General features: G+C 56.9%; 1 protein-coding gene across 1 annotated transcript in view; it reads left to right on the top strand.

Moving 5' to 3' along the window:
- MYRF (myelin regulatory factor) overlaps positions 1–25,262 on the top strand; it is a 71,157-nt gene that overhangs the window by 16,869 nt on the left and 29,026 nt on the right. The window contains exons 2-5 of the mRNA XM_054201601.1: positions 13,266–13,353; positions 14,111–14,437; positions 17,979–18,040; positions 24,525–24,834. Of these exons, the coding sequence (XP_054057576.1) occupies positions 13,266–13,353; positions 14,111–14,437; positions 17,979–18,040; positions 24,525–24,834 (787 nt within the window). The remainder of the gene's footprint in view (positions 1–13,265; positions 13,354–14,110; positions 14,438–17,978; positions 18,041–24,524; positions 24,835–25,262) is intronic.

Here is a 25,262-nt window from a genome sequence, read left to right as displayed (position 1 = left end):
GCATTTGGGATAAAAATAATTTCCAAAGATAGCTATTCAAAGGGAGAGAGACAGCCTCCCAGCTCCGACAGATGTGACTTATGGGACGCAATAGCATGGGGGCCCTGGAGATGCAGGGGGGGCTGGAGCCCCTCTGCTGGGAGGACAGGCTGAGAGAGCTGGGGGGGGTTCAGCCTGGAGAAGAGAAGGCTCCGAGGAGACCTTCCAGTCCCTTCCAGTCCCTCAAGGGGCTCCAGGAGAGCTGGGGAGGGACTCTGGATCAGGGAGGGGAGCCATGGGACGAGGGGGAAGGGTTTTCCACTGCAAGAGGGGAGATTTGGATGAGATATTGGGAAGAAATTCTTGGCTGTGAGGGTGGTGAGCCCCTGGCCCAGGTTACCCAGAGAAGCTGTGGCTGCCCCATCCCTGGAGGGGTTCAAGGCCGGGTTGGACGGGGCTTGGAGCAACCTGGGTTGGTGGGAGGTGTCCCTGCCCAAGGCAGGGGGTGGCACTGGGTGGGCTTTAATGTCCCTTCCAACCCAAACCACGCTGTGATTCTATGATCATTGTTGCACAGGCTGGGGACAGTTGCAGGAGACAGATGATGTCAGGACCAGAGGAGTTGGCTGATGGACCAGGGAATTGGCCTGTGAGCAGCTGTGGCTAGAAGAGAGCAAATGGCCCAGCTGTGAAATTCTTGTGCACATGGGGCATGGGTGGCGAGTGGGGCTAAGAAAGGGAGCATCTACTCCGAGGAGGGCAGCCGGGCTTGGAGGAGTGTGGGGCTGCATCATCATCCGCCGGTGGAAGTGATGAAGATCCAGACGCACGGGGCAGAGCCCCACAGAGCGAACCGGGAATGAATGACCTTATAGTGGCCTGGACAGAAAGCTCTAAGAGGTCTTTTAATCTATTGATCTAATGACTCATAAAGTTTGTGTAATTTCCTTGCCTTCCCACTCTTGCCTCATAACTCGGCTCTTTGTCGCAGTTCTGGCTGGCAGCGAGACAGACTCGCTCGCTCAGGACCCACACGCTGGTGCTTTTAGAGCATCGGGAGCGTGTGATCTCCGTGTGCTGGTGGAAGGAGCTGGGGGAGCGGTGGGATGCTTCTTATTCCCCGTTGTCCTCTGCGCCGGAGGGAGACGGAGGGAGCAGAGGAGGGATGGCTCCCTGCCCGGGCCAGGTACCAGGGGAGGGCTCGCAATTTCGTTCGCTGGTCCCTGACCTTCCTCACGCGTCTCTTCTGCGCTCAGTCCTTTGTGAGAAGGTCTTACCCATCATCGTCCATCCCTCGTGCTTCTGCGCGCGCAGCTCAGGCTGTGCTGCCGTGAGGTTTATCTGGCTTTCAATCACAGAATCGTAGAATTGTCGAGATTGGAAGGGACCTTTCAGACCATCGAGTCCAACCATCAACCCAAATCTGACAAAAACCATCACTAAACCATATCGCTAAGCTCTATGTCTACCCGTCTTTAAAATCCCTCCAGAGATGGTGCCTCAACCCCTTCCCTGGGCAGCCTGTCCCAATGCTTAATAACCCTTTCAGTGTAAAAATTTTCCCTAATATCCTCCCTAAACCTCCCTTGGCGCAACTTGAGGCCGTTTCCTCTTGTCCCATGGCCTGTTCCTTGGGAGAAGAGCCCGACCCCCCCGGCTACGCCCTCCTTTCAGGGAGCTGTAGAGAGCGAGAAGGTCTCCCCTCAGCCTCCTCTTCTCCAGGCTGAACACCCCCAGCTCCCTCAGCCGCTCCTCACAAGACTTTGGGCACATCTCACCCTTATTTCAGCCCTGGTATTTGCCTCCGTTTGTGTAACGCGTGGAGACGACTCGTTCTGCCCCATCAAGAGCCCAAGGAGGCATTTTGCCTGCGGGAATGTGTGCGGTCAGTGCCTCCCACTGCCCCAATGACCTCCTCATCCTCCCCACCCAGCATCCTCCAGCAGCGTGCCAAGCACCTTCCCTCTTGGGTTGTACCGCTCCAGACACCCGCTGCTTTGAAGTGAGACCCAGACCGGCCGGAGAGCTCGCAGGGTGGATGGGATCCAAGCAGCACGTTTGGTATCTGCTTTGTATTGTCTGCTCACCGTTCGCTAAATCCCCGGTGCAGGAACCACGTTCTGGTGCAGGAGACAGCTCACGGTTAGTCAGAAAATGCAAACAACAAAAAAAAAACCCGCCCCATTTTCAGCCTGAAAGCCTGTATGGAAGTAGCCAGCACGGCAGTAATCCCTAGGGCCTTCTTTTTAAGGAATTATTTTAATTGCGTCGTTGCTTGTTATTTATTGTGGGTGGCTAGAGAAGGTTGGCTCGGCTCAGGAAAAGGCAGAGCATGAAGGTGACTGAGCTGGTCCTCGAACACCTTCTTGGAAAGGAGCTTTCTTGAAGCAGAGGGCTCTTTAGGCCGGTAGTTTGGGGTATGGAGATACATCATGCAAGCTTAGGTGAGGAGCTGAAGGGTGGAAATGGGTTAGGGCGGCCCCTTCCTCATGAGGTGAATTAATCAGCTGGAGACTAATTCAGAGTCGCATCTGTCTGAAGGATGTGTCCTGAGCTCTGGGTTTGGTGGGGAGCACCCTGAGTAAAATTCTGGGATATAACGGTCGGTATCGTCTTAAGATGGATGAAATCAGGGAGAAATAGTGTCCGCCCTGCCCTTCAGTCCGTCCCTCTCTCAGGAGTACAAGCAGGGCAAGAAGTCTCAAGCAGGACCCATCAGCTCACGAATCAACCCTGAGCAGAAGCCAAGTGGTGGAGCACGAGGGATCTCACTGGACCATTTACACCACCCCAACCCTCCTGTGAAGCTGCCCTGGCTGTGGGACCACCTGCAAACACATCACTGATGTTCCACAGCTGCTGAGGAAGACTGGGACCACTGAAGCAGGATGCGTTGAGTCTCCTCCTCGGCGAAAGAAATGACTGCCCTGTACCTGTGTGCCTGACTGGTCCACTTCTCTTGGTCCCAGACCCTGGGAAGTGGCCCTGGCTCTTGGGAGGTTGGTGCCACGCGTGCGGCAGAGGTAGATGAGGACGTACTGCAGCGATGGTAGAGGAAACCCAACGACGTAAGAGGCTTTTGGTGCCCTTCGTGATTTTCCCAGTCAGCTCCGGAGCAAATCCTGTTGCAGTGTAGCGCCGAGAGCAAGCGCTCTCTGGTTGCGCGTCCCAGCTGTGTTTATGTGTCTCAGCTGCCCAGAGAAGCTGTGGCTGCCCCATCCCTGGAGGGGTTCAAGGGCAGGTTGGACGGGGCTTGGAGCAACCTGGGCTGGTGGGAGGTGTCCCTGCCCAGGGCAGGGGGTGGAATGAGATGACCTTTAAGGTCCCTTCCAACCCAAACCATTCTATGATTCTAAGAAGGAAAAGCCCGATGACCTGACGCTCCTGCTTGTGAAAGATCGGTGTCGGTTGCACAAAAGTAGTGATGGCCCTCCCCGAGCCCTGGCAAAAGCCCCATCTAGATAAATCGCTCTGTTTTCTTACTCTCAGCCTCCTCTGGAGGCTGTCCAGGCTGGACAGGAGAGACCTTGTTGCCTCCCAGTTAGAAGGGAGGGAACGAGGCGCCCGATCTGGACGTGGTGTTCCAGGCGATGCTTGGCTGCCCGGAGGTTTGTATTCTGTTGCCGTTTGATTATTAATCTTCCTGCTTAAGGATTGTTTTGTGCCGGGGGGGCGGGGGGGTAGGGGGTTTCCAGGAGAGGCAGCTCCGAGCCCTGAGTCCCTCGCGTTTGTGGTGTGCTCCTCTTCCGAACTGGGCTGAAAGTGGTCTCCGGAGCGTCTCCTGGATGGCTGCATTTCCTAAGAGCCTGGAAAAGGAGCCACAAGCCCGGCAGCGTTGGTGGCCCTGCAGCGAGGTCGGTGTCCAGGGACCGTGTCCCTGGGCTTTCTCCCTGGCGGTGGGGGAGCAGCGGTGACATTGCTCAGCCATCTGCCACCAGCCTTGTCAAGTCCCTGTGCCTCTCGGGGTCTTTAGTGCCTCTCCCGGTCACCGCCGAGCGTGGCAAGGTGGGCCATAGGCTCTGCTTAATGCCAGTACGTAGCTGTTAATATATATTATTTTTTTTTTCTTGTACTGTCAATAATTCACACTGAAGAAAGTTTACGTTGACAGGGAAAAGAGCTGTGCTGGACCTTCTTCACCGCCACCGTGGTGACAGGGAGGCGTGCACACAGGTGTCACCCTATAGATCCGGAGGCTGTGCTGAAAAAAGCCTTTCCTGATTCCCATCTTCTTCCTGAGCTGGGGAACGGAGGTGTGTTACGGCTTTGAAGAACCCACACCAATTTATTGTCATTTAGACAATTATTCGCTCACCATGGGACCCCTCCCCACCCGGGAAGGGGAATCAGGAAAAAAAACAAGGAAACCCCAGGGTTGAAATACAAACAGATTTAACAGAGTGAGACTAGATAATTAACATTAATAATAGTAAAGAACAAGTATTGATCCCGATACCAGTATGAAATACACAAGGATTATACTCAAGGATTATAATGTGGGCCCCTGCGAGCGCTGCGGCTGCGGGAGGAAGGGAAGGGCTCAGGGCTCTGGCACCGGGGCGAGGAGTGCTCAGGATGGCAGCCAGCACGGGAGAGAGAAAACTCCTCAGCAAACTTTCTGATTTATATCAAATGTGACGTTCATGGTCTGAAGGAACCCTGTTGGCAGCTTGGGGCAAGCGCCCGGGTCTCACTCCTCCTCATCCCCGCACCTGGCGAGCTCAGAAACACCGAGACCTTGAATCCCACACACCGGAGCTGGCTGTAAAGTAAATATTTCCACCAATTCAGACACTAGAATCTTCTAAAAATGCAAGTTTTCCCCAGCATTAGAAGAGACCTTACTGAAAGAGAAATTAATCCTGTGTCGCTCGCACCAGGACAAGGTGAAGGGTGGCCGGGCCGGCCTCGTGCAGTGGTCCCGAGCTCAGGAGACGCCACGTGAAGTGACCTTCTCTGGTCCTCTTGTCCCCCCTGCCAGCCCTCCGACACCCTCAGCCTGGAGAGGGAGATAACGGCGTTGTCTTCTGCCTCTGCGGGCCTCCAAACAAACAGGGCAATGTGCCCCCCTGGGCAGGCACCTTGGACCCCGCCAAATGGCGAGGCTTGTGTGGGTGCTGCTGTTCCTGCCATCTTAGGGCATGAATGGACAAGCAGGGCATTGACGGCTGCGGGGACACGCACAAATGCTCCACTGTGTCCCCTCTCACACCTTCCCCTCCTCCTCCTCGGCCCCCGTGCCCGGAGGACAATGGCTCTATCCATGCCAAGGTTCACAGCTGGCAAGGGCGGAGGAGAAGCCAGGACAAGGGTGGAGAGTCGGAAGGGGAAGGGACTCGGGGAGGGACAGGACAAGGGGAGACAGGACATTTTGAGGGAATTTGAGAGGGGCTGGAGGAGGAGAAGGCGCGGAGAAGGCAGCGGGAAGGAGGAAGTAGGAAGAAGAGGGCTCAGGAAGGTTTGGGAGGGAGGATGGCGCTCAGTCATCTCTTCTGCGTGGAGCTGCCCACCGTTTCCCGCAGGGCTCCCCGAGGGACATGCCCATGCCCTGCGCTGACTCCTCACACCTCTTCTGCCTTGAGATGTCTCCCACCACAGGCCCTGTCCTCCCCAAGGCCTGGGAGATGGAGAGAGGGCATTATCTATCTATCTATACGTATACGCCTATAGCGCGTAGATACTGGCTTGTACGTCAGGAACGGTGATGCTACGCAGCAGGTATGGGAGCAAGGGTTCCCGTGGGCCATGTTAAATGGTTTGGGATACTTTCCAGCTTATCCCAAGGCGCTTTGGTCGGATAGATTCTTCTGTGCGCGTAAGCGAAGGAGTTGCGGGCCTGCGTGAGAGCAGAAGGAGCTTTGCCAGGGAGGTGGAGATGCCGCTGTGGATGGTGCTGCTGGCCCTGGACACTGGGCTGCAGGGTGGCCATGGGTTGGTTGTGGTTCTCTCTTCAGCCAGGTTGTTGCTCCAGGGTCTTCCTGGCCACTGGAGACCCTGTAACGCTTTTTACTCGCTATGGTAAATCTGGGGTCTTGGCTAAATCCCACCAGTGCCGTGTCTCCAGTCCTTCCGATGCTCTACTTTCCCTGCATCCCACCCAAGCTGGTGTGGGATAGTTTCTTCTCTCAGGAGTGAGGATTGCAGCGGGGTTAGACGTGAGAGAGGGATGGGAGCTTACCGAGAGCGGGAAAGAGCTGCGAGGGAGGAGGGGATCCGATATGGCCGCGCTGGGTACAGTCCTGGCCTCTCCATGGAGGAGCTGTTGGGTCCATGTTCAAAGACCCTCTCACCTGCTCCATTCATTAGTTCCTTTCAAATACGTGATACCCAAATTAAGCTCCCTGGAGCCCACAGGTTCTGGGTAACGCCCAAATTCTCACAAACCTCCATCTCCGGAGCCCTGAGTTTGGTGTTTTCCCCAGGATCTTGCCCCGCGGACCCGCACAGCTCAGCCTTGGCTGTGTTTCTGGTGTGACTTTGGATCTTGGTTCTGCTCCAGCATGAACGGGGGACGCAGGAGCTGCCCCATGGCTTTGGGCTGTCCTTGCTGATGGGCTGGCAGGGGATGTCCCCGGGATGGGACGCAGGGTGGTGGCTGCACCTCTGCATTGAGGGGGGACAGTCCCACCTTTTGTGATGGGACGGGGCACCTGCTGTGTTTGCACGTGTGTGGGAGAAGGGTGCCCTGATGTGACTGAAACTCCTCGGCGATGGCATTTGGGAGAGTAACCAGCCGGTGTAGCTCGGTGTAGCTCAGTGTAGCTCCATCACCGTCGGATCAAGGGAAGGTCCCTGAAGTCAAGCCATTTCATGCATTGACACCATTGACAGCCCGTGCAGACCCCCGTGGGCTGTCCTGGAGGGCCCGAAGGAAGATGACAGAGGGGCTCACCCCATGGAGGAGCCGTGCTGCGGCTCAGGGAGAGGGTCTGGGGGCCCCTCTCAGAGCCTCGGGCAGCCGGGGCTTCGCTCCGGGGTGGTCCCGAAAGTGCTTTGGGGGAGATGGAGGAGTGGTCTGTCCTGGCGTCCCACTCGGGTTACAGGAGTCCCTTTTTCTGGGAGTGACTGGTTATCGTTACAGTCAGGTAATAAAGAGCATTAATTAAGGAGGAATGCTGGGCCGGTATCTGGGGGGAGGTGGGGGCTGCGGGGTCGCGGTCCCTCCCTCCGGAGGGGATCTTTCGCCAGCTCCGTACCCTCTGGGCAGCCCAGGGTTGGGCGCGTGGAGTGATGGGGAGATCGTCCCTCTGTCCCTTACGCGAGGAGCTGTGTCCCCCTGGCTGGCTCTTCGTAGACTGGTTTGGGTTGGAAGGGACCTTGAAGCCCACCCAGTGCCACCCCCAGCCCTGGGCAGGGACACCTCCCACCAGCCCAGGTTGCTCCAAGCCCCGTCCAACCTGGCCTTGAACCCCTCCAGGGATGGGGCAGTGGGCTTCCTAAGCTGGCAGCCCAGGTCTCTGAGCAGGGACAGGCTTTTCTCATGTCCCCTTGTCGTGTCCCACTCCGGGCAGAGCGGGCACGGGAGGGATGCTGTGTCCATCCTGAGCGAAGCGGGGCTGTCACACTGGGTGCTCCTTGTGCTTCTCCCTGCATGGCCGAGCCAGCCGGGCTCCTGCTGGTGGAGGAACAAGGCTGAAGCCGAACATCTGAAACTCTGAAGCCCCGCAGCTCCCCGGGCTTAGGCGGTGTTTGGTTTGCCAGCCATGGCACGGATTCCTGGTGCTCGCGGCCAGGCCAGCAGCCAATCCGCCAGGACCGAAGGATAAACAGGGGAGGAAGCAGAAGGGGGTGCTGAGCAGCGCGAGGCCCCGGGAATGTGCCGATGCGGCAGCCGCCGATTGCACAACGCCTCGCGCACGGCCACGGGAACGTGCTCGGCGCCGCGCCGGGGCTCTGCTCCTCACCCCAGCGTGCTGTGCTTCTGAGCTTTGCCATGTCCTGCCAGGTGATGGCTGGTGGGCCTTCGTGCCCAGCATGGATCTGTTCTGCTCGGCAACCGGTGCGAGCTGGAGGGCCGCTGGGAGAGGGAACGCTGCACCTTGCCCTGTGGGACCATCAGCCAGGAGCTCCTGGGGTCTCCTGGTCCTGTTCCAGTGTGCAGCCGCTGGATATTTTGGGTTTGCCTCCCTTTTCTTCAGTGCTTTGGTCACCGGGGTGTTCTGTGCCTCAGTTTCCCCATAAGCACCTTGCCCTAGTGCACTTTGTGTAGGGAGGGCACCAAGCGGAGCTCTTTGGTGCTTTGCTGGTTGCAGTGAGCAGCTGAAGGACCATCCCAAAAGCCACGGGCTCTCCAGCGTGCTCCAGCCGCCTGCCCTGTACCACCAGCACCAGGTCCAGAAGCCTCCTCTCCCTGCTGTGCCGTGTCCGACGGCTCCCCGAGCCGCCTGCCCTTTGCAGCAGGCTTCGGGTGAAGGTTTGCACGCGGCGGGGTGACGGAGCTGGCTCGTCTGTAGGTCAAGGACATCAAAGCAAAGGGCTGGTGGCACTATCTCCTGCAGGCTGCTCCCTCTCCTGGGCACTGCCTGGCACGTCCCTCCGTTTGAAGGCAGCTCAGCGGCGTTCCTCCAAACCCTGGGACTGCAGATTCTTGTCCCTGTCCTGGCCGTGCTGGCAACAGGGAGGCTGCCGTGGTGCCAGGGTCTAGGGCTTTAAGTTCATCTTAATCGTGGTCCTCTTCTCGCCTCGGGTCGGAGCACGGTGCTTCATTTGTAATGAAACCCTCGAAACCCAGAACAAAAATCCACCCTCTGGGACGTGGCTTCGGTGCCCCCGGGGAGGGTCTGGGCTTGGCACTGCCTCTCCTCTTCCTCCTCGTCACCGCTCTCGTCCCCCCACCCTTGGCTGATGTTCCCCAGCCCGTGAAGATGGTTGACCTCCTTGTCATCTCCAGGTTCCCACATCTGGTTCTCGTTAGCAGATCCCAGGATGAAGTTCTTCAGCGCTCTCCCTTCCTCCCACCCCCAGGTGACCCAGGCAGGATTATGGGTGATTAGAAGACAGGCAACAGAGCAAGAATAGTTGGGGGAGGGACTGTTATAAATAGAAATGCCATAAACTTATCAGCCTATCGCTTGAGGTAAATTCTGCTTTTAATCTCTCAGACCTGTAAATATGACGACTCGCGGGGGCCAGACACCGTTAACCCTTTCAGAGCCCCGTGGCCCACCTCTGATGGCGGCGGAGCACCTGAAAACGGGACGGGGGGAGCGAGTTCCTGAGCCGAGAGGATGTCACCAGGAGGGACGAGCTGCCAGACCCACGCCGTCGGAGCAGCCGGGGTTGGGGGGGGGAGACGGCGGGGCGGGAAGCACCTCCGTTTGGATGTCAGTCGTGTTTGGAGGTTTGGGGAAGGCAGAGAAAACCAGTCCAAACATTGGGATTCCTGACATTCTCACACGTACGGGGGCCTCTGCTCGCCCGGCTCTGCTCACGAGGAGGGTGCCGCGGGTTTAACGTCTTCTGGTTCTTCAGGCAAAGTTTGCTTTTTGGGGGGGGGGGGGTGGTGTGGATCTCCTCAAGCCTTTGGCGAGGGAGGGGTGAGGCAGCGGAGAAGGCAGAGGGGTGACATGGTGCGAGAGCGGGGCGGCAATGCGGGGGCCAAGAGGGACGTAGGGACCTGGCAGGTTTGGGAGTTTCTTTGCGGCGGTTGTGAAAGAGAAGGTTGTCCTGGGTGGGTTTGCCCTGAGGAGTCTGCACAGGGAGGTCAGCGTGGTAGAAATGGCTGATTTTCTCAGTCCTGGTACCCTCCTGCCCTGGGATGTTCGTTGAGGGAGAGCACTAATAAGCTGGTTTGCGAGACGGTGCTCTGCGAGTGCCGGCAGCACCTCTCCCAGCTTGTTGCTCTGGGCTGGAAGGAAGACTTCATCCTGCTGAGCTTCTTCGGGGACGTCAAAGGGTGAGAAGATCTCCCACGTACTCTTTGGAGGTGGTGCAGAGCCATGGCCGTGGGGCCGGGATGCTGTGTAGGGACTCCTGCTCTTCTCCCTGCGGTGAAAGGGCGAACGCCGGCAGCACGGGGCAGCTCAGAGCTTCCTTGGGCTCCTCCATCTCTCTTTTGCTGGGACGAGGAGATGTGGGAGTCCATCTCCCGCGGAGCCTTTTGGGTGCTGAGCTTCCCAGGGTCCCTCCTCAGTGGCTTCCTGCTCCCTCCTAATCCCCGCTCCGGAGGGGGAGGGGGCGTTGTTAGCGTCCTGAGGAGCTCGTGACTCAAATGGAGGAGTATTAGCTTTTAATTAATCACCTAAGCTGGCTTTTGGTAAGAGCCCGGCCTGCGTGGAAGCTGCAGGCGGTGGGACATTCCCTGTGCGGGTTTGCCAGCGAGACCCGCTGCCATGACATCCCCGTTTCACCCTCACGAGTGCCTCTTTCCCCAAGGAAAATCCTTTATTTTCCATGGGCATCCCCTTCCTGTGGCACATGCGCAGCCACGGCTGTTATCGCCTCCCAGCTCCGCGGCGGCACGGCTGACGCACCTCTCGCGTCACGGCGCTTATCTCCCCCCCTCGCCTGGGTCTCAGCTGAGGGCTCCTGAAGGTGACTTTTAAGATGAGGTAGCAAAGAAATAGGAAATTCCAGCACACCGCTGCCTATTGAGGGCCTCCTGTCCTTTCTGGGTAGGTCCTGGGCTCCTCTTCTCCCATGGAGAAGCTCCTGGAGTTTGGAGGTTTGAGGGAAACCCCCTGGGGTCAGACATCTTGAGAACTTTTCTTGGACGGGCTCAGTAGCTTGCGGAAAGGCAGCAAAATTGGTAAAGTGCCTTTTTTTTTTGCCTCTTTGACGCTGGGTCCCAACCCTGGACCTTGGGATGAAGACAAGTTGTGTGATAGCTTTTGCGGTGGCTGTTTGCCAGACACGTCCTGTGAGTTACAGCGCGGTGTCTTTGGCCAAGGGGGAGGCAGCGGAGAGCGGGGAGTGCTCACCCCCGGGCAGAAGGGCTTCGGCTGATGGTAAGGGGTCACGGTGGCCAAGGAGTAGACGCTTGTAGAAGAGGTGCCTCGGTAGAGCCGCGCCTGGTGAAGTGTCGGGAGCAGGCTGTGGCATGTGTCCTCAGGGATAAGCGAGGGACACAAGCAGTCATGGTGCTGGCCATCAGTAAGCTCTTCCAGTCATAGAATCATAGAATTGTTCTGGTTGGAAGAGACCTTTAAGATCATCAAGTCCAACCGTTAACCCAGGACTGACAAGTTACCACTACCCCATGTCCCTCAGCACCACGTCTGCCCGTCTTTTAAATCCCTCCAGGGATGGTGACTCCACCATTTCCCTGGGCAGCCTGTTCCGATGTTTGACAACCCTTTTGATGAAGGAATTTTTCCTAATATCCACCCTAAACCTCCCTTGGCGCAACTTGAGGCCATTTCCTCTTGTCTGATTGCTTGTTCCTTGGGAGAAGAGACCGACCCCACCTCTCGCCAACCTCCTTTCAGGGAGCTGTAGAGAGCGAGAAGGTCTCCCCTCAGCCTCCTCTTCTCCAGGCTGAACACCTCCAGCTCCCTCAGCCGCTCCTCACAAGACTCCTACTCCAGACCCCTCACCAGCTCCGTTGCCCTTCTCTGGACCTGCTCCAGCCCCTCAATGTCTTTCTTGTCATGTGAACCCTAACTCGAAGCAGGACAACGGCTTTTTGGTTGCTGCCACATCACTGCAACTTCAGGAGAGGACGTGGCTGTCACAAAGGAGTACCCTTGTGCTGACCTGGGGTCTGCAGCTATAGAAGTGAGGTGCTGGCACAGCTTGAGACCTCGTGGGTTCTGCCTGCCCTGGCCTCTTCTTGCCTCGATGGCAGCAGCATCGCCCGTCCCTGCTCCAGATACCTCCTTCCATGTTCAAGGCCAGGTTGGACGGGGCTTTGAGCAACCTGGTCTAGTGGGAGGTGTCCCTGCCCAGGGCAGGGGGGTTGAAACAAGATGATCTTTAAGGTCCCTTCCAACCTAAATCATTCTGTGATTCCATGGGAGACCATCACCACCTTCTCTCCCAAGTCCCCGGGCTTTGCCACGGAGGCACATGGTGCACAAAGGGTTTGGTGTCTTCCAGGTGAACGTCTACCCGGGTTTTTCCCCCTCTAGCCAGGGTTAGCGAGGGAGAGATCCCTCCGTCCGCGCACACACCCTCTCCGTTTGGCAGAATTCCTAGCTGGATTTATTTCTACCGATTTGCTTGTCTTGGTATGAAAGGGATTTGCAGAAGGGAGAGCTGCAATTGGCCGGGGTTGGGCTGAAAACCCCCCGATCTGGGGTTTGCGGTTCAGCGGCTGACCTTTCCCCAGCGCATGGGCTGCGGGGGGGGTGGGGGGTGGGGGTGGAGAGGCAAAGGGTCGGGGTCTTCTCCTGTGCGAGGGACGTCGGGCTTCAACGTGAAGGCCCGCGGGGTCTTTCAGGAAGGGCCGTCTTCGTTATCTGAGCTCAGGGAGGTGGGAGAGGCCGGGGGGAGCTGGGCCTTGTCTTCCATTTTCTTGGCAGTGTCTTTGGCACCGAGGGCTGGCACCGACCCCAGAGGGCTGCAGACTCCCACTTCAGAGAGACAGATAAAGAAAGCACTTTCTGTCAACAAAACCCAGCCCAGCTTCCCCGGGACAGGAGAGGGGAGGAGGAGGAGCCCTCCGGGAGAAAGGAGAGGGAAATCCATCGCTTGCTGAAGGCGAGGAGCCGGAGGAGGGCTCCTGCGGGGTCGGGAGCTCATCCAGAGCTGTCATGGCAGCGGCGGAGAAATTCCAGCGAAGCGGTGGAAAGGGTCCAAAGGGAAGGAGACCAGCTTCCCCAGAGCACCCCCTGAGCCCACCGGCCCTGCCTGGGCGGAGATCGCTCCCTCCTGTGTGCAGCCCCTCCATCAGCCCCGGCGAGGCCAGCGGCTCCTGCGGCTTTGCTGGCAAAGCTCTTGCAGGCCACGTCAGCGCCGAGTAGGTGGTGGTTGGGCAAGACCTTGGCTCTGGCGCTCTGTGGAGCCGTGTGTCTCGCGTAGCTCAGGCCTGACCCCACGATCTCCTTTCTCCCACGTGTCCTGAGCCCGTGTGTCCCACAGCCCGAGCGTGGCTCCAAAACTGCTGTGGACAAACCCCGCCTGGGTGTCCCACGTCCCGGGTAGTGCCACCAGCCTGGCTCATCCCACATGCCCCATCTCTGCTTTTACAGCGGGTATGGACAGATGGCAGTCAAGCTGAAGGATCTGCTGATCTTCTCAGATGAGTTTCTTGGCTCAGCAAAGGTCCGGCGGCGTTTCTGACCTGTGAACAAGGACCTTTGTGTCCTTCTCAGGGCTCATGCTTCCAACCTCCTGTCCCCTTGCAGGCCACGACATTAATGGAGCTCTGGAACCATCTAACATCGACACGAGCATCCTGGAAGAGTACATCAGCAAGGAGGACTCACCAGATATGTAAGTGCTTCCCTTGCTCCGCAGCAGGAACAGCGTTCACTGGTGTTTTCTGCGGAGGGATGTCCAGCCATTTCCAGCCCTGCGATTTGAGGAGCTGTTTGGAAATCGCTGTGCACCCTGGCTGCGCCTCTGTCCCTCTTAAAGTCCTCCTTTATTGCTCTGCGCTCCTTTACTCATTTCCAGTTCTTCCTCCTGTCTCTTCCTGGCTTCTTGCCGTTGGATTTCCCAGTCTCTTCTGTCCCCTCTCTTTACCCCTCAAGGCTTTTCCTTAATCTGAGCCACGGGAAAGTGAGGACTGGGAGCACGGTGTGGAAGATTAAATCCCCAGCGCGACAGGAGTGTGGAGAAGGGCAGGGTCTCCCCGTGTGCGCCGGCGCTGGCAAAGCCGGGGGGCAGCGGACGTGGATAGCAACCGGGGTGATCTGAGCCACGGGGTTGGGAGCAGGATCTTTGGGGCTGAGGTGACGAAGCGGCTTCCCCTAGGTCTGTGTCCTGGGCACTTCTGGCCTTTTACAGCTCCACGGGTGGATTTTGCACCCTTGGGGTCGGATCAGTCCCACCAACCCAGGTGACGGACCTGCCTCCCTGTACCCTCCTGCTGGTGCCACCACGATGCTGCCTGTTTTGCTATTTTCCGGGTGTCCCCCAGCACCTGAGTGGCTCCATCCCCATTGCTGCACAGCTGGGGAGGGGAGGGGTGGGCAGAAGGCACCGTCTCCCTGTCCCTCTGCTGAGGTTGTCCCCTTCTCTCTCTCAGCTGTTTCCCTGACATCCCTGCTTCAGCCAGCTATGCGCACCCCCAGCCCTCCAGCTCAACCACCGTCAACGCGCCTCTTGCCAGCTCCATCGCCAATGTGACCAACCCCGCTTCCAGTGGTTCCCTCCACCTTCCTCCCCCGGGCAGCCAGATCCCAATCCGACATGGTCCTCTTCTGGCCAACCCTTGCGGACCCAGCTACGGTGCTCACCTCAACTGCAATAACAACAATGGCATGGTGGTGCCCAAGGGCTACCTTGGTGGCCACTGCCTAAACAACGTGGTCCCTCCAATCAAATCAGAGCCCAAGGCCTCCTACGCACCTGGGTAAGTGGGGTTGGGGTGGCAGAACAAGGGCAAATGGTGGGACAGGTGCTCCTGCAGGCTGGTGGGGCCTGGAGGGTTGGTGTAGTTTGTCCCACCGGGCCTTAACTGCTGGCAACATCACTCTGAGAGTGACGGAGGGTTCACGGAGAGATGCTTTTTTTGCAAGTGGAGGTCCTGAGGTTGCGTGAAAGCTTGTTTGGTAGATCTTGTCTGTACGCATGGAGTTAGAGAGGCTCAGTGACATCCCCCGTGTCTGCAGGTGGCGGTGGAGCCGCCGGAGCTGGGTGACCAGGGTGTTGATGATGCACATCTACAAGTGTGTGATGGGAGAATATTGTAGCATCGTATTTCTTTTTTAAGAAGGAAAAGATGCGGAATAAATTTGAACAAGCCAAAATTCAGCCTCCAGGATGTTCCCGTGACTATCCCGGGGGAAGATGTTGACTAAATTGGGCAGAGAGATGTACTCCTCTTGGCCTGATGTCATAGATACTCCACTCAAGAGAAGAAAAAGACGGCATCTGAGCTGGATTTGTACTCCTTTGCAACGAGCTCTGGATGCAGCCCTGGTGAAGAGGAAGAGGATGAACTGGGTTTTAGTATTGGTGACGGACTCAACTGGACAATTAGTCCTGGCGGGAGAAAAGGTGTGGTTCCTGCTCTCTGGAGACAGGAAGAGGCAGGAAGGGAATGACCCCGGCAGGCTGGGAGAGCGCAGGGATGTGGCAGCAGCCATCTGCAGTGGCCAAAGGGACAGAGACCATGTCAGTAGAGAGTGCTTCGGCAGGGGTGGCACGCTGAGAGGGTATGGCCCTGCGGTGGTGTCTGGGATGGGAGCTGGCATGCCTAAAGCTTTAGTGCCTGGAGACCCAAAGGGAAGAACATGTCTGGTGTCCTCCTCCTCGTGCACTTCTCTGGTCCATGCTGCTCTCCCCCAGTCATAGGGGAGCGGAACAAGATGATCTGAAGCTGGACAGATGAAAATCAAAGTGTGCAGCAGCGTATCCATCAGGGGGAGGCCTTGGCAGTTGGCAGTAGTCGTACCAGGAGGAGCTGTGCTGTGGTCCAACCTGTAGCCCAGGTGATGGGTGGCCCTGGTGCGCTCTCTGTACAGCCAGTCTTTGTGCCTTCTCCAGTGGAGATGGTGGATGTAAGGGACCAGGAGGCCAGGATGGCCCCAGAACTGCTCATCTCTGCAAGCCCCCGGCTGGCTTTTCTCCCTCTGCTTTGTGCCCTCTAGTGTTGCCAGCAAGCATGACGTGGTGATTCCCAGATTTGGAAGCCCGCATCGCACTGAATCAATGATTCAGCTGTTATGCAGCTCCGTTGGGATGACTTTGGCCCTTTGGATGAACTTGGAAAGTCTTCCAGAAAGAGACAAGCTGAAGAAGATCTGCCCTTTTCCATTCCCAGAGTGGGGAGTTCTCCTTTGCTGTGTACCCAGAAGGCTACATGCAGCTTAGGGGGAACCATGCCCAAAAACATGACGTGATGGCTTGTCGTGCCTCTTCTGCATGCATCTGGCATTCTCCAGGATGCAAGAAGTCATGAGTAAGGTTCATAGCTTGCTATTGGAGGTGGGCACCTTGGTTTGGATGCAGATGGACTGGGTCAGCTTCGATGGCAGCATCTCTTCAGCATCGCAGAATGACTCTTCTCTGTTGTACTGGGCTTTTCCCGAAGGAGCGATGTCTCGTGTTGGATGCCAACAAACTCTTCCCTCAGACCGGGCACATCTACACTACCTCCCTACGTGAATTCTGCAGCGTCCACCTTTCTGCTGCAGGGCCTTTTCCAGCCTCCGGTATTCCCTGAATTGTCCCGGGCCCTTGTTACTGGCCAAAACTTGGCTTGCTGAGGCAGAAATCCTGATAAATTCATAGGAAATACAGTATGAAGTCATGGCCAACGTGGCAAGGAGCCTGGAAAGAAGGCTGGTGAGAGACGTTCCAGCCCAAGTGTAGGAGGGGATTGATGGAAAGGTGCTACGAGCAAAGGTGGAGGGTGAGGGAAGCATGGTGACGGCTGCTTGTTGGGTTTACCTGACCTCCTCCCTCTCCAGCTACTGCTGTGTACCAGTTACCATGGAGAACCCACTTACTGGGTCTTGCAGGAAGGTCCTGGTGGGTGTCCTGGTTCTCTGGTAGCTGTGGGTGCCGTGAGGAGCCGAGTTTGAGAGAGATGTGTGCGTGGTGCACTGCACCTTTCCTCCCTCGTTTGCTTTTTGGCCAGCTTTCGTCCGAGAAGCACCGGTTTGTCTGGGATTATTTTGCAGCCACGAAGCTGATGGTGGAAGATGGGGGAATGGGAAAGGATCCCCGCTGAAAATCCACGCGTGGTGAGGAACGAGGCGTCGGGAGGTGGGGAGGAAAACAAGCCGTGTTTGTCTTAGATGGAGAAGCCTTTGCTGAGGTTCTGGGCTGCTGAGATCTGATGGACCTTACTGGGGCTGTGCGTCACGGATCAGATATGAGCAGGCAGAGTCTCCCTGCCGAAGGTCTCCACAGGACAGAGCATTCTGCAGGCGCTAAGGTGAAGGGAGCCTTTCTCTAGAGCATGGGCAACAACCGCTCCCACCGCCAGAGCCACCATCTCCCTGTCCATCTCCAGTGACCATGGCTCAGTCTAGCGGGCAGCGGGGCCTCAACTTTTTCCATGCACTTGATCTCTAAAACGTTGTTACTAGAGAAGAACCAGTGTCTGAGACAGGCAGATCCCTTTGCTTGTGCACCAGGGCGGTGGAAATTTTCCTCTGGCCTGAAGACGTGTGAGGGCCAAGCTCACACAGGTGCGTGTTGAGGAGGGGCTGCAAAAAGAAAGAAGAAAAATTGGTCGACATGAATTTCCACGGAGGTGCTTTGGAAATGGCTGAAGACTCCAGCTGCCTGGAGTCCGTGCTGGCTCCAGGTGGAGGGAGGAAGGATGCAGGAGGCAACCGGCTCCCTGCAGAGCATCAACGCTGCCGCCGCACGCGACAGGGCTGGTCCTCAGTCCTGCTGTCCCCAAGCCGTATTCGTTCTGGAGAAGGCAGCTGAGAGCTCCCCCTTTTATTTGGGGACGTTTTGCCATCGGGGCCAAATCCTGGCGGCGTTGGTGTAGAGCCAGGGTGATACAGCCAGCAGCTGTGGTGGTGCTCAGGTTGGTACAGGGCACAAGGCAGAATCCATCCCCTGGGCATCCCAGCCTTCGCTTTTGGGAATCAGACCCCAGGTCCCAGCCCCGGTTGCCCCAGAGCTTCCCACATACCCGCGGTGAAGCACACGGTCTTTCTCTCGGGGGACGGATAAACTTCTGGTTGGCTTCTTTTAACTGGAGGTCTCCTCGGCGGGTCAGCAAAACGTGTGTCCCTGCTCCTGAGGTCCCTCTGGGGGGGAGCGGTGACAGCCCCGAGCTCGTCCCCGGGGTGACGGGGATGTGCTGCAGCCACAGCTGGGATTTCCAACCGGAGCCTGGAGGCTGCTTGGATCAAACTGGACCTATGGGTTGTGCTGGAAGTTTGGTTTAAAATGACCTTCCCTTCTCTTTCCCCGTTGCTCCGCAGCACTTTACCTGACTCTCCCCCGGACTCCGGATCAGAAGCCTACTCCCCTCAGCAGGTGAATGGTAAGTGCTTAAAAGAGAGAGGAGGAGGGGAAGGGGGGGCAGGGGGGGTAAAAAAAAAAAAAAAATAATCCAAACCCCAAACCCGACATCCTCCCCCTCTTTGTTCTGGGAAAGTGGTTGGCTCTGAAATCTTTATCAGACGGGAGAAAACAGGCGGCTGCAATACGTGGGGAGATTATCAGTTAGTAAATATCCCTAGACTTTCGCCTATTGTTCGGCTGCTGGTCTTTGGAAGGGGGGAGAGCGAGCGAGCGAGGGAACGGGAGAGAAGGCGAGGTGGGAATCCACTGCCACGGGGGAGAGACCGGTGCGTGTGGCTTGTCGTGTCCCCCCCGACCCCGGGCAGGGTGGGATGCGGAGCCTGCGAGTCTCCTTCTCCTGCCCTCCGCCTCAGGGGAGCGAAAGGCGAGGGGTGTGAGAGCGTCCCTGACATGGAGCCCGGCTCCGGGAGGCAGAAATGAACCCGCCGTTCAGCAGTAAGTTCCTTCCCAGCCTTTTCTCCCCTCCCGCCCCCCGCCCCAAGCCGATCCTGGGGGTCTGCTGCTCCCCCTGCAAAGGGCAGAGAGAGCTGGGTGTCCCCCCCGCCAAGGTGCAGGCAGGGTCACAGCCAGACCCTCCTGGCCCCACCTGGGGAAGCCACCGAGCGTTAGTTGGTTCCTCTGGTGACCTTCACTGCTCTTTGGTGGAAGAAACTCCTTGGGGAGGAAGGAGGGTTGCTTCTGGTCTCCCTTCCCCCTCGGCAGCAGCACCCTCTTCCCCAGGCTCCAGCCCAGTCCCCACCAGGAACAGCGCCTGCTCTTTTTTTTTTTTATGGAAGAGGTCAAGAGTTCTGTTTATCTTGCTAAAAAAAAAAAAATCCCTGGAATTCCTCCTGGCCCTTCCTTAAATATAACAAAGAGGCCGGGTTGCTCACCACGGGGAGAGCTGCTTTGACGTGCTGGCAGAGCAGCAGCACCTCTGCTTGGGGAGGAGAAGACCCACAAAGCGGCTCCTTCCTCGCGAGGGAAGGACCAGATTCCCAGACCTGGTTTTTCCCTGGAGCTGGGAGCACGGAGCATCAGCCCCTGTCCCCACCCTGGTTAGAAGCTCATGGAAATTGCGACGTGCTGTGGCCAGGGTGAAGATGCAGTGTCTGCTGCCGGGGCACGTTCTTGGACGCTTGTGCGTGGGTTGTCCCTTGAAAGTTGGACGAGGTCTCCCAGCTTGCACTGGAGCCACCAGTGCCGAGGCTGAACGTGCTGCAGGGGCAGGATGTTCACTTAAGGGGATGTAAAGATGCATTTCTTGCTGTGCGGGGCTTGGTCTCCGAGGGTCGTTTGGAATCTGTATCCGTCAGCTTGGCCGAGCAGTGCCGAAGCTGCCCGGTCGTTGCATTGTTGAGCCGTGCGAGTCTTTGCCCCCAGTTACAGGGCTGGAAGTTGAGTGCTGGTCAGGGAGGCAGGAGCAGAACTGGGTAAGGAGGATGTCGTGCCCGGCACCATCGCTACCCAGCTGAAAAACAGAGAGACGCCCTGTCCCAGCGATGTCACCTCTCAGCCCTGGCCGTTGCTTGAAAGCAAGGCTGCTCTTTGGTCCTGAGGATGGAGACCTCCCTTCCTCCCTGGAGCCCTAGTGCTCGGCTGGGCTGTCCCTGAGACAGCTCCAGAAGGCAGGCAGGCCTGCCTGGGAGCACAGGCAGAGGATTCCAGTTCGATTTGTGCTGGAAAAATGGGCACTGAGAGATGTTGGCGGGTAGCAGAAAGCCTTGGAAGGGAGAAGAATGGGTGGATGGGTGGCAGCGTCCCTGCCCCAGCAGCCTTCAGGAGGAGGGCTCAGTGTAAATACGTTGCGCTTTTCCAGACCTTGCAACGGGAGGAGTTTTCTGATTCCTGATCAAGTGCTTTGGCCTCATTAGTCAACCACGGACTGGTTGGTTGTTCTGAGACCAAAGTCCATCCGGTCCAGTGTGGCTCAAGGCTGGCTGGTGGCACCAACTTAGGGGAGCAGCCTGGCCGAGACCCAGCAGATACCTTCTCTGCTGGCCCCCTCCACGTCCCCAGAGTCTGTGACAGGCTCAGCCAGTCCCTGGGTGTGTTTTCTCCCTCCTGCAATTCGTTGGTGCTTCACGGGATGTCCACAGCGGGGTGCAAAGAAGCTTTGTCTTGCGCTTAGAACACCTGCAAAGTCACTGGCCCTTCCCAGCCCTTGGTTTCCGTTGGTGGAAGAAACTCCTTGGGGAGGAAGGAAGGTTGCTTCTGGTCTCCCTTCCCCCTTGGCCATACCCCACGGCCAAGTGCCCCACGAGTCAGTCCCTCATTTCTGCAGGGACCTTGGCACCCCGTGGGGACACCTGAACTAATGCAGACACAACCTCCAGCCATCCGGCGAAGGCTGTGAGAGCGGATGGGCTTTGTCCTGCCGAAGAAAAGGGGGGAGGAGGTTGGTTTGGTGGGGCTGGCGTCCAGGCTGCGTGTTTCCCACGGGCAGGAATCCCAGCAAAGAGCGCCTTTTCCCAGGCAGGGGCTCAGCTGCGTGTTTGGTGACTGCCAGGTCCAGTTTCTCTTGGGTTTTGTGCTTCAGCTGGGCATCAGCACCCGGCTCCCTACCAGCTTTTTGACCAAACCTGTCTTTGTCGGCACAGATTTGATGCGCCGGATCCTGGGGAGGTCTCAGGAGGGGAACGTGAGTTTATCTCATCTTTTTGCCGTCGTTTAAAGGCCCGTGCTGCGAAACTCCTGAGCAAGCACAGGCTTTTGGAGTGCTACTGAGATCTTCTGGTTGAATGCCGGGATGGGAGGGAAGGACTTCCATGCAGAAGTGGTGTTGAACTTCCCCATGAGGCTTCTGTTACCGCCTTCTCCAGGAGCTGCCTGTCAATGCCTCTAATTTTTAGTGTTTTAATGCACCCTAAAAAAGAACGAGCTTGTGCCACCAGCAAGTGGAAGGCAAAGATCCGAGTCTGCTGAGTTGCAACGATCTCTTATTCCAGCTTCTCTATTCTCACCGCAAAAGCTGTAAAATGGAGAAAAAAACTGGAAAGAGAAGAAACTGATAAAAAAACCTCAACTACATCTCCAGGACGTTCATTCACATTTTCCTGGGAGATTTTTCACGGGAGAATTCGTAAATTCTTACAGATTTGTAAAAATCTGTAAATTTGTAAAGGTCATGTTTTTCTCAGCATGCGCCGTTCTGAAAAGGTTCTCCCGCGTGTAAAATCTGCAGTATTGAGATTTTTCTGTGCACGTATTTTCTCGCTCTCAGCCTGTCGGCTCGTTTCTCGTCTGTCTTGCACTAAAGTCGGTGATCGTTCTTTTAGTTTTCCTGTATTTTTCCCACTGTGTTTCTTCACTTGCGGAATCTGCTGGTGGAAGGGTTTGACTTTGCTAAAGAAGCACGTTCCAGGTGAAAAGTTTCTTCTCTTTCCAGTTTTTTTTCTCCATTTTACAGCTTTTGCGGTGAGAATAGAGAAGCTGGAATAAGAGACCGTTGCAATTCAGCAGACTCAAATCTTTGCCTTCCACGTGCTGGTGGCACAAGCTCGTTCTTTTTTAGGGTGGTTTAAAACATTAAAAATAAGCTGCCGAAATGATGCCAACGCTGATGATTCCCGTAAATTTTGAGTAGGCATTTAATCCCGTCATTAGGGCTGAGTTCTGCTGAGCGGGGTGTTAAAACTTCGTCGCTGTGGTCACCAGCGTGACCAGTCCTTCAGTAGACACTGTCACACAAAGACCTGGGTACGGAAAAGGCGGAAATCACGTCCTGCTCCAGCTGGGACGAGCACTGAGCCTGTTCAGGTCATGTCAGCGCATCGACTTTTCTCACCAACGCTGTGTTTTTTCTTTAGTAAAATCATTCCTGTTGTATCCTTTGGTCAAATCCCTCATTTCTAGTCATTCTTGAGGCACGTTGGGTGAGATTCAACCATCTTGCTTTCCTTCATACACTTTACTTTTTGCTCTCAGCCTCCAGAAATGTTTTCATAGAAACATAGAATTGTCCAGGTTGGAAGGGACCTTTGAGATCATCGAGTCCAACGTTTTTAGTTCTAATTAGAGCCCTCAGCTGAGCTCTGACATTGCTCTTTATTGCGCTTTTGGCCAGCTGGAAGCCTAAGCAGCTGCAGAAAGGGAGGTGGATTTGCATTCCCCTCCGCACGCCAAACATTTCTTTTGATGGTGCTGTAGTCAAATCGACCCTAATCATGGCATGGCTTTAGTATCCAGTTCCAAAGAGAGGAGGAGAAAGGCAGGATCGTATTTGAATGTCCATTTTTGTTTATTTAAATTTAGAGATCAAAGTCTCCTTCTGGTTTAAATTTAAAAAAAAAACACAAAAAACAAACACCCAAGCAAGCAAATGCCCCCACAGAAGTCCTCAGGGGTGATGCTGATGAGCTGGCGTTGTTCAGCCTGGAGAAGAGAAGGCTCCAGGGAAACCTTAGAGCCCCTTCCAGTGCCTAACAGGGCACCAGGAGAGCTGGGGAGGGACTCTGGAGCAGGGAGGGGAGCCGTGGGACAAGGGGGAAGGGTTTTACACTGAGAGAGGGGAGATTTGGATGAGATATTGGGAAGAAATTCTTGGCTGTGAGGGGGGTGAGCCCCTGGCCCAGGTTGCCCAGAGAAGCTGTGGCTGCCCCATCCCTGGAGGGGTTCAAGGCCAGGTTGGCCGGGGCTTGGAGCAACCTGGGCTGGTGGGAGGTGTCCCCACCCAGGGCAGGGGAGTTGGAACTAGACGACCTTTAAGGTCCCTTCCCACCCAAACCATTCTGTAATTCAGGTGGTTCAGTTGTCTCTGCTTTTCTCTAGTTGTTCCCATGCCTGTCTCTGCTCTCGTTGGAGAAGAGCACAGCAAGTGTCCCTGCACTCCAACACAGTGACAAGCGACCTTTGGTGCCTCTGGCCCAGGCTGGGCATCCTGGGGACATCTCTCTGCTGGGACTATAGAGGAGACCAGGCAATGGACCGAGCTGCGACCCCGTGCCCTGTGGGGTGAATCCCACCCTTGGCTTCTCAACGCTCTGTTGGTCTGGTTTCTTGGCCGGGTGTTGTGGCCCACAGCTACGAGGAGCTCTGGCATCATAAAGTGGGTCTTCCTCGCCAGAAGAGCATATTACCGGACACTTTTCTTGGGTGATGCCCAGAATCAGTAAAATTTGGCAAAGTTCAGGTGCTTTCTCTCCAGCTTTGCATTTCCAGGCACAGGGTTCAGACCCTGTTGCTGACTGTTGGACCTTTGCCACCAGCTGTGCTTTCTTGGTCCCTGCAGTTCCTTGGTCCTACAGGAATATTGTGGTTGACGGGTTTTCTGTTTGAAGGGAGAGACAAAACTGACACAAAAGCTGCCTGGGAATTCCAAAAGACATGTTTTCACTGCAGAGCATCCACGCAAATATCAGGAATGTTTCTGGGAATCTTCCCTGTCGTCCCTCAGTCTGAGGAACTGGTTGCCCTTTGAATATTGGTTCTTTGAACTTCAAGGTGCTGGTCTTGCCTGCTTCCTTTGTGCTTCCCCCTCCCAGAAGATGTATGGTGCGAGACACGCGGTTTCGTAGTGTTGCATGTCCCTTGATCAGCTGGCCAGCCAGCACCATGTGGTGTCCTTGCTCTGGAGATACCAGGTAGAAAGACTGTCTGAAGTTGACAGCCAAGGCTGCTGACATGAGAAGGGAAGCACCGCTCTGGTTCTCATGCTGGGGAATGCTGGAGGTGTCCGTGGGGTGCTGAGGCCGTTAAGGAACGTGGGAGGAGAAGTCAGTGCAGGGCAAGGTGGCCATTGCAAGGCAGATGGGGTGGCTGAGGGGACGCAGCCGTGCTGAGGCCAGGCAGAAGAGGCAGGGAGGTGCGGGTTCCCATTTGGAGTCCTGTGTCCTGTGTCCAGCTTTGGAGTCCTCAGCACAGGAAGGACACGGAGCTGTCGGAGCGGGGCCAGAGGAGGCCCCGGCGATGCTGGGAGGGCTGGAGCCCCTCTGCTGGGAGGACAGGCTGAGAGAGCTGGGGGGGTTCAGCCTGGAGAAGAGAAGGCTCCGCGGAGACCTTCCAGCCCCTTCCAGTCCCTCAAGGGGCTCCAGGAAAGCTGGGGAGGGACTCTGGATCAGGGAGGGGAGCCGTGGGACGAGGGGGAAGGGTTTTAAACTGAAAGAGGGGAGATTTGGATGAGATCTGAGGAAGAAATTGTTTGCTGTGAGGGTGGTGAGCCCCTGGCCCAGGTTGCCCAGAGAAGCTGTGGCTGCCCCATCCCTGGAGGGGTTCAAGGCCAGGTTGGAGCAACCTGGGCTGGTGGGAGGTGTCCCTGCCCAGGGCAGGGGAGTTGGAACTAGACGACCTTTAAGGTCCCTTCCAACCCAAACCATTCTATGATTCAATGGGTTCATGGAGATAACCATGGCTGGGATGGCCCAGGAGGAGAGGGGTGCTGTGTCTGTGCTGGTCACAGACTTAGGACACGCAGTGCGCGGCCCTACCTGCAGGTCTAACAGCTGTTCCTCCTTCTCTCTTTCAAGATCCTCACCTCCTCCGGACCATGACCCCCGAGAACATGTGCCACATGACTCCCCCTTCTCGCCTGGAGCACCCTCCTCCGCCGCCTCCCCCTCCGCCTCCCCACCTGCAGGGTCCCCCGCCACCGCCGCCCCCCCACCCGCACCAGCAGCAGCACAACCCCCACTACCCCGGCCTGCAGCGGGACATGTTCATGAAGGCCGAGCCCCTGATGCCACCCTACGGCATGGGGCAGGGCATGGCGCCTGCCGACCTCCACCATGCCCAGCAGTCGCAGATGCTGCACCAGCTACTCCAGCAGCACGGAGCAGAGTAAGGCCTCGGGGCGCTGGGGCTTTTCAGCGTTATTTGCGTGGTGTGGGGAAGCGGCGGGAGGAGGGAATGGGAGCTGGAGGCTCGCGGAGTGCGTGAGCAGAATGACTGGGTTTAACGGCAAGTTAAGGAGCGTGCCCTGGGTCTGTGGGAGCGAGCTGGGGAGGCATCGAGCTGGAGATGTGGAGCGGGGCCAGAGGAGGCCCCGGAGATGCTGGGAGGGCTGGAGCCCCTCTGCTGGGAGGACAGGCTGAGAGAGCTGGGGGGGTTCAGCCTGGAGAAGAGAAGGCTCCGGGGAGACCTTCCAGCCCCTTCCAGGCCCTCAAGGGGCTCCAGGAAAGCTGGGGAGGGACTCTGGATCAGGGAGGGGAGCCGTGGGACGAGGGGGAATGGGTTTAAACTGAAAGAGGGGAGATTTGGATGGGATC

Source organism: Rissa tridactyla, chromosome 4, assembly GCF_028500815.1.
Source record: "Rissa tridactyla isolate bRisTri1 chromosome 4, bRisTri1.patW.cur.20221130, whole genome shotgun sequence".
In the NCBI taxonomy this organism is placed as follows: Eukaryota; Metazoa; Chordata; class Aves; order Charadriiformes; family Laridae; genus Rissa; species Rissa tridactyla.
Note: the sequence above shows the minus strand (reverse complement) of the source record. Positions and strands in the feature narration are given on the sequence as shown.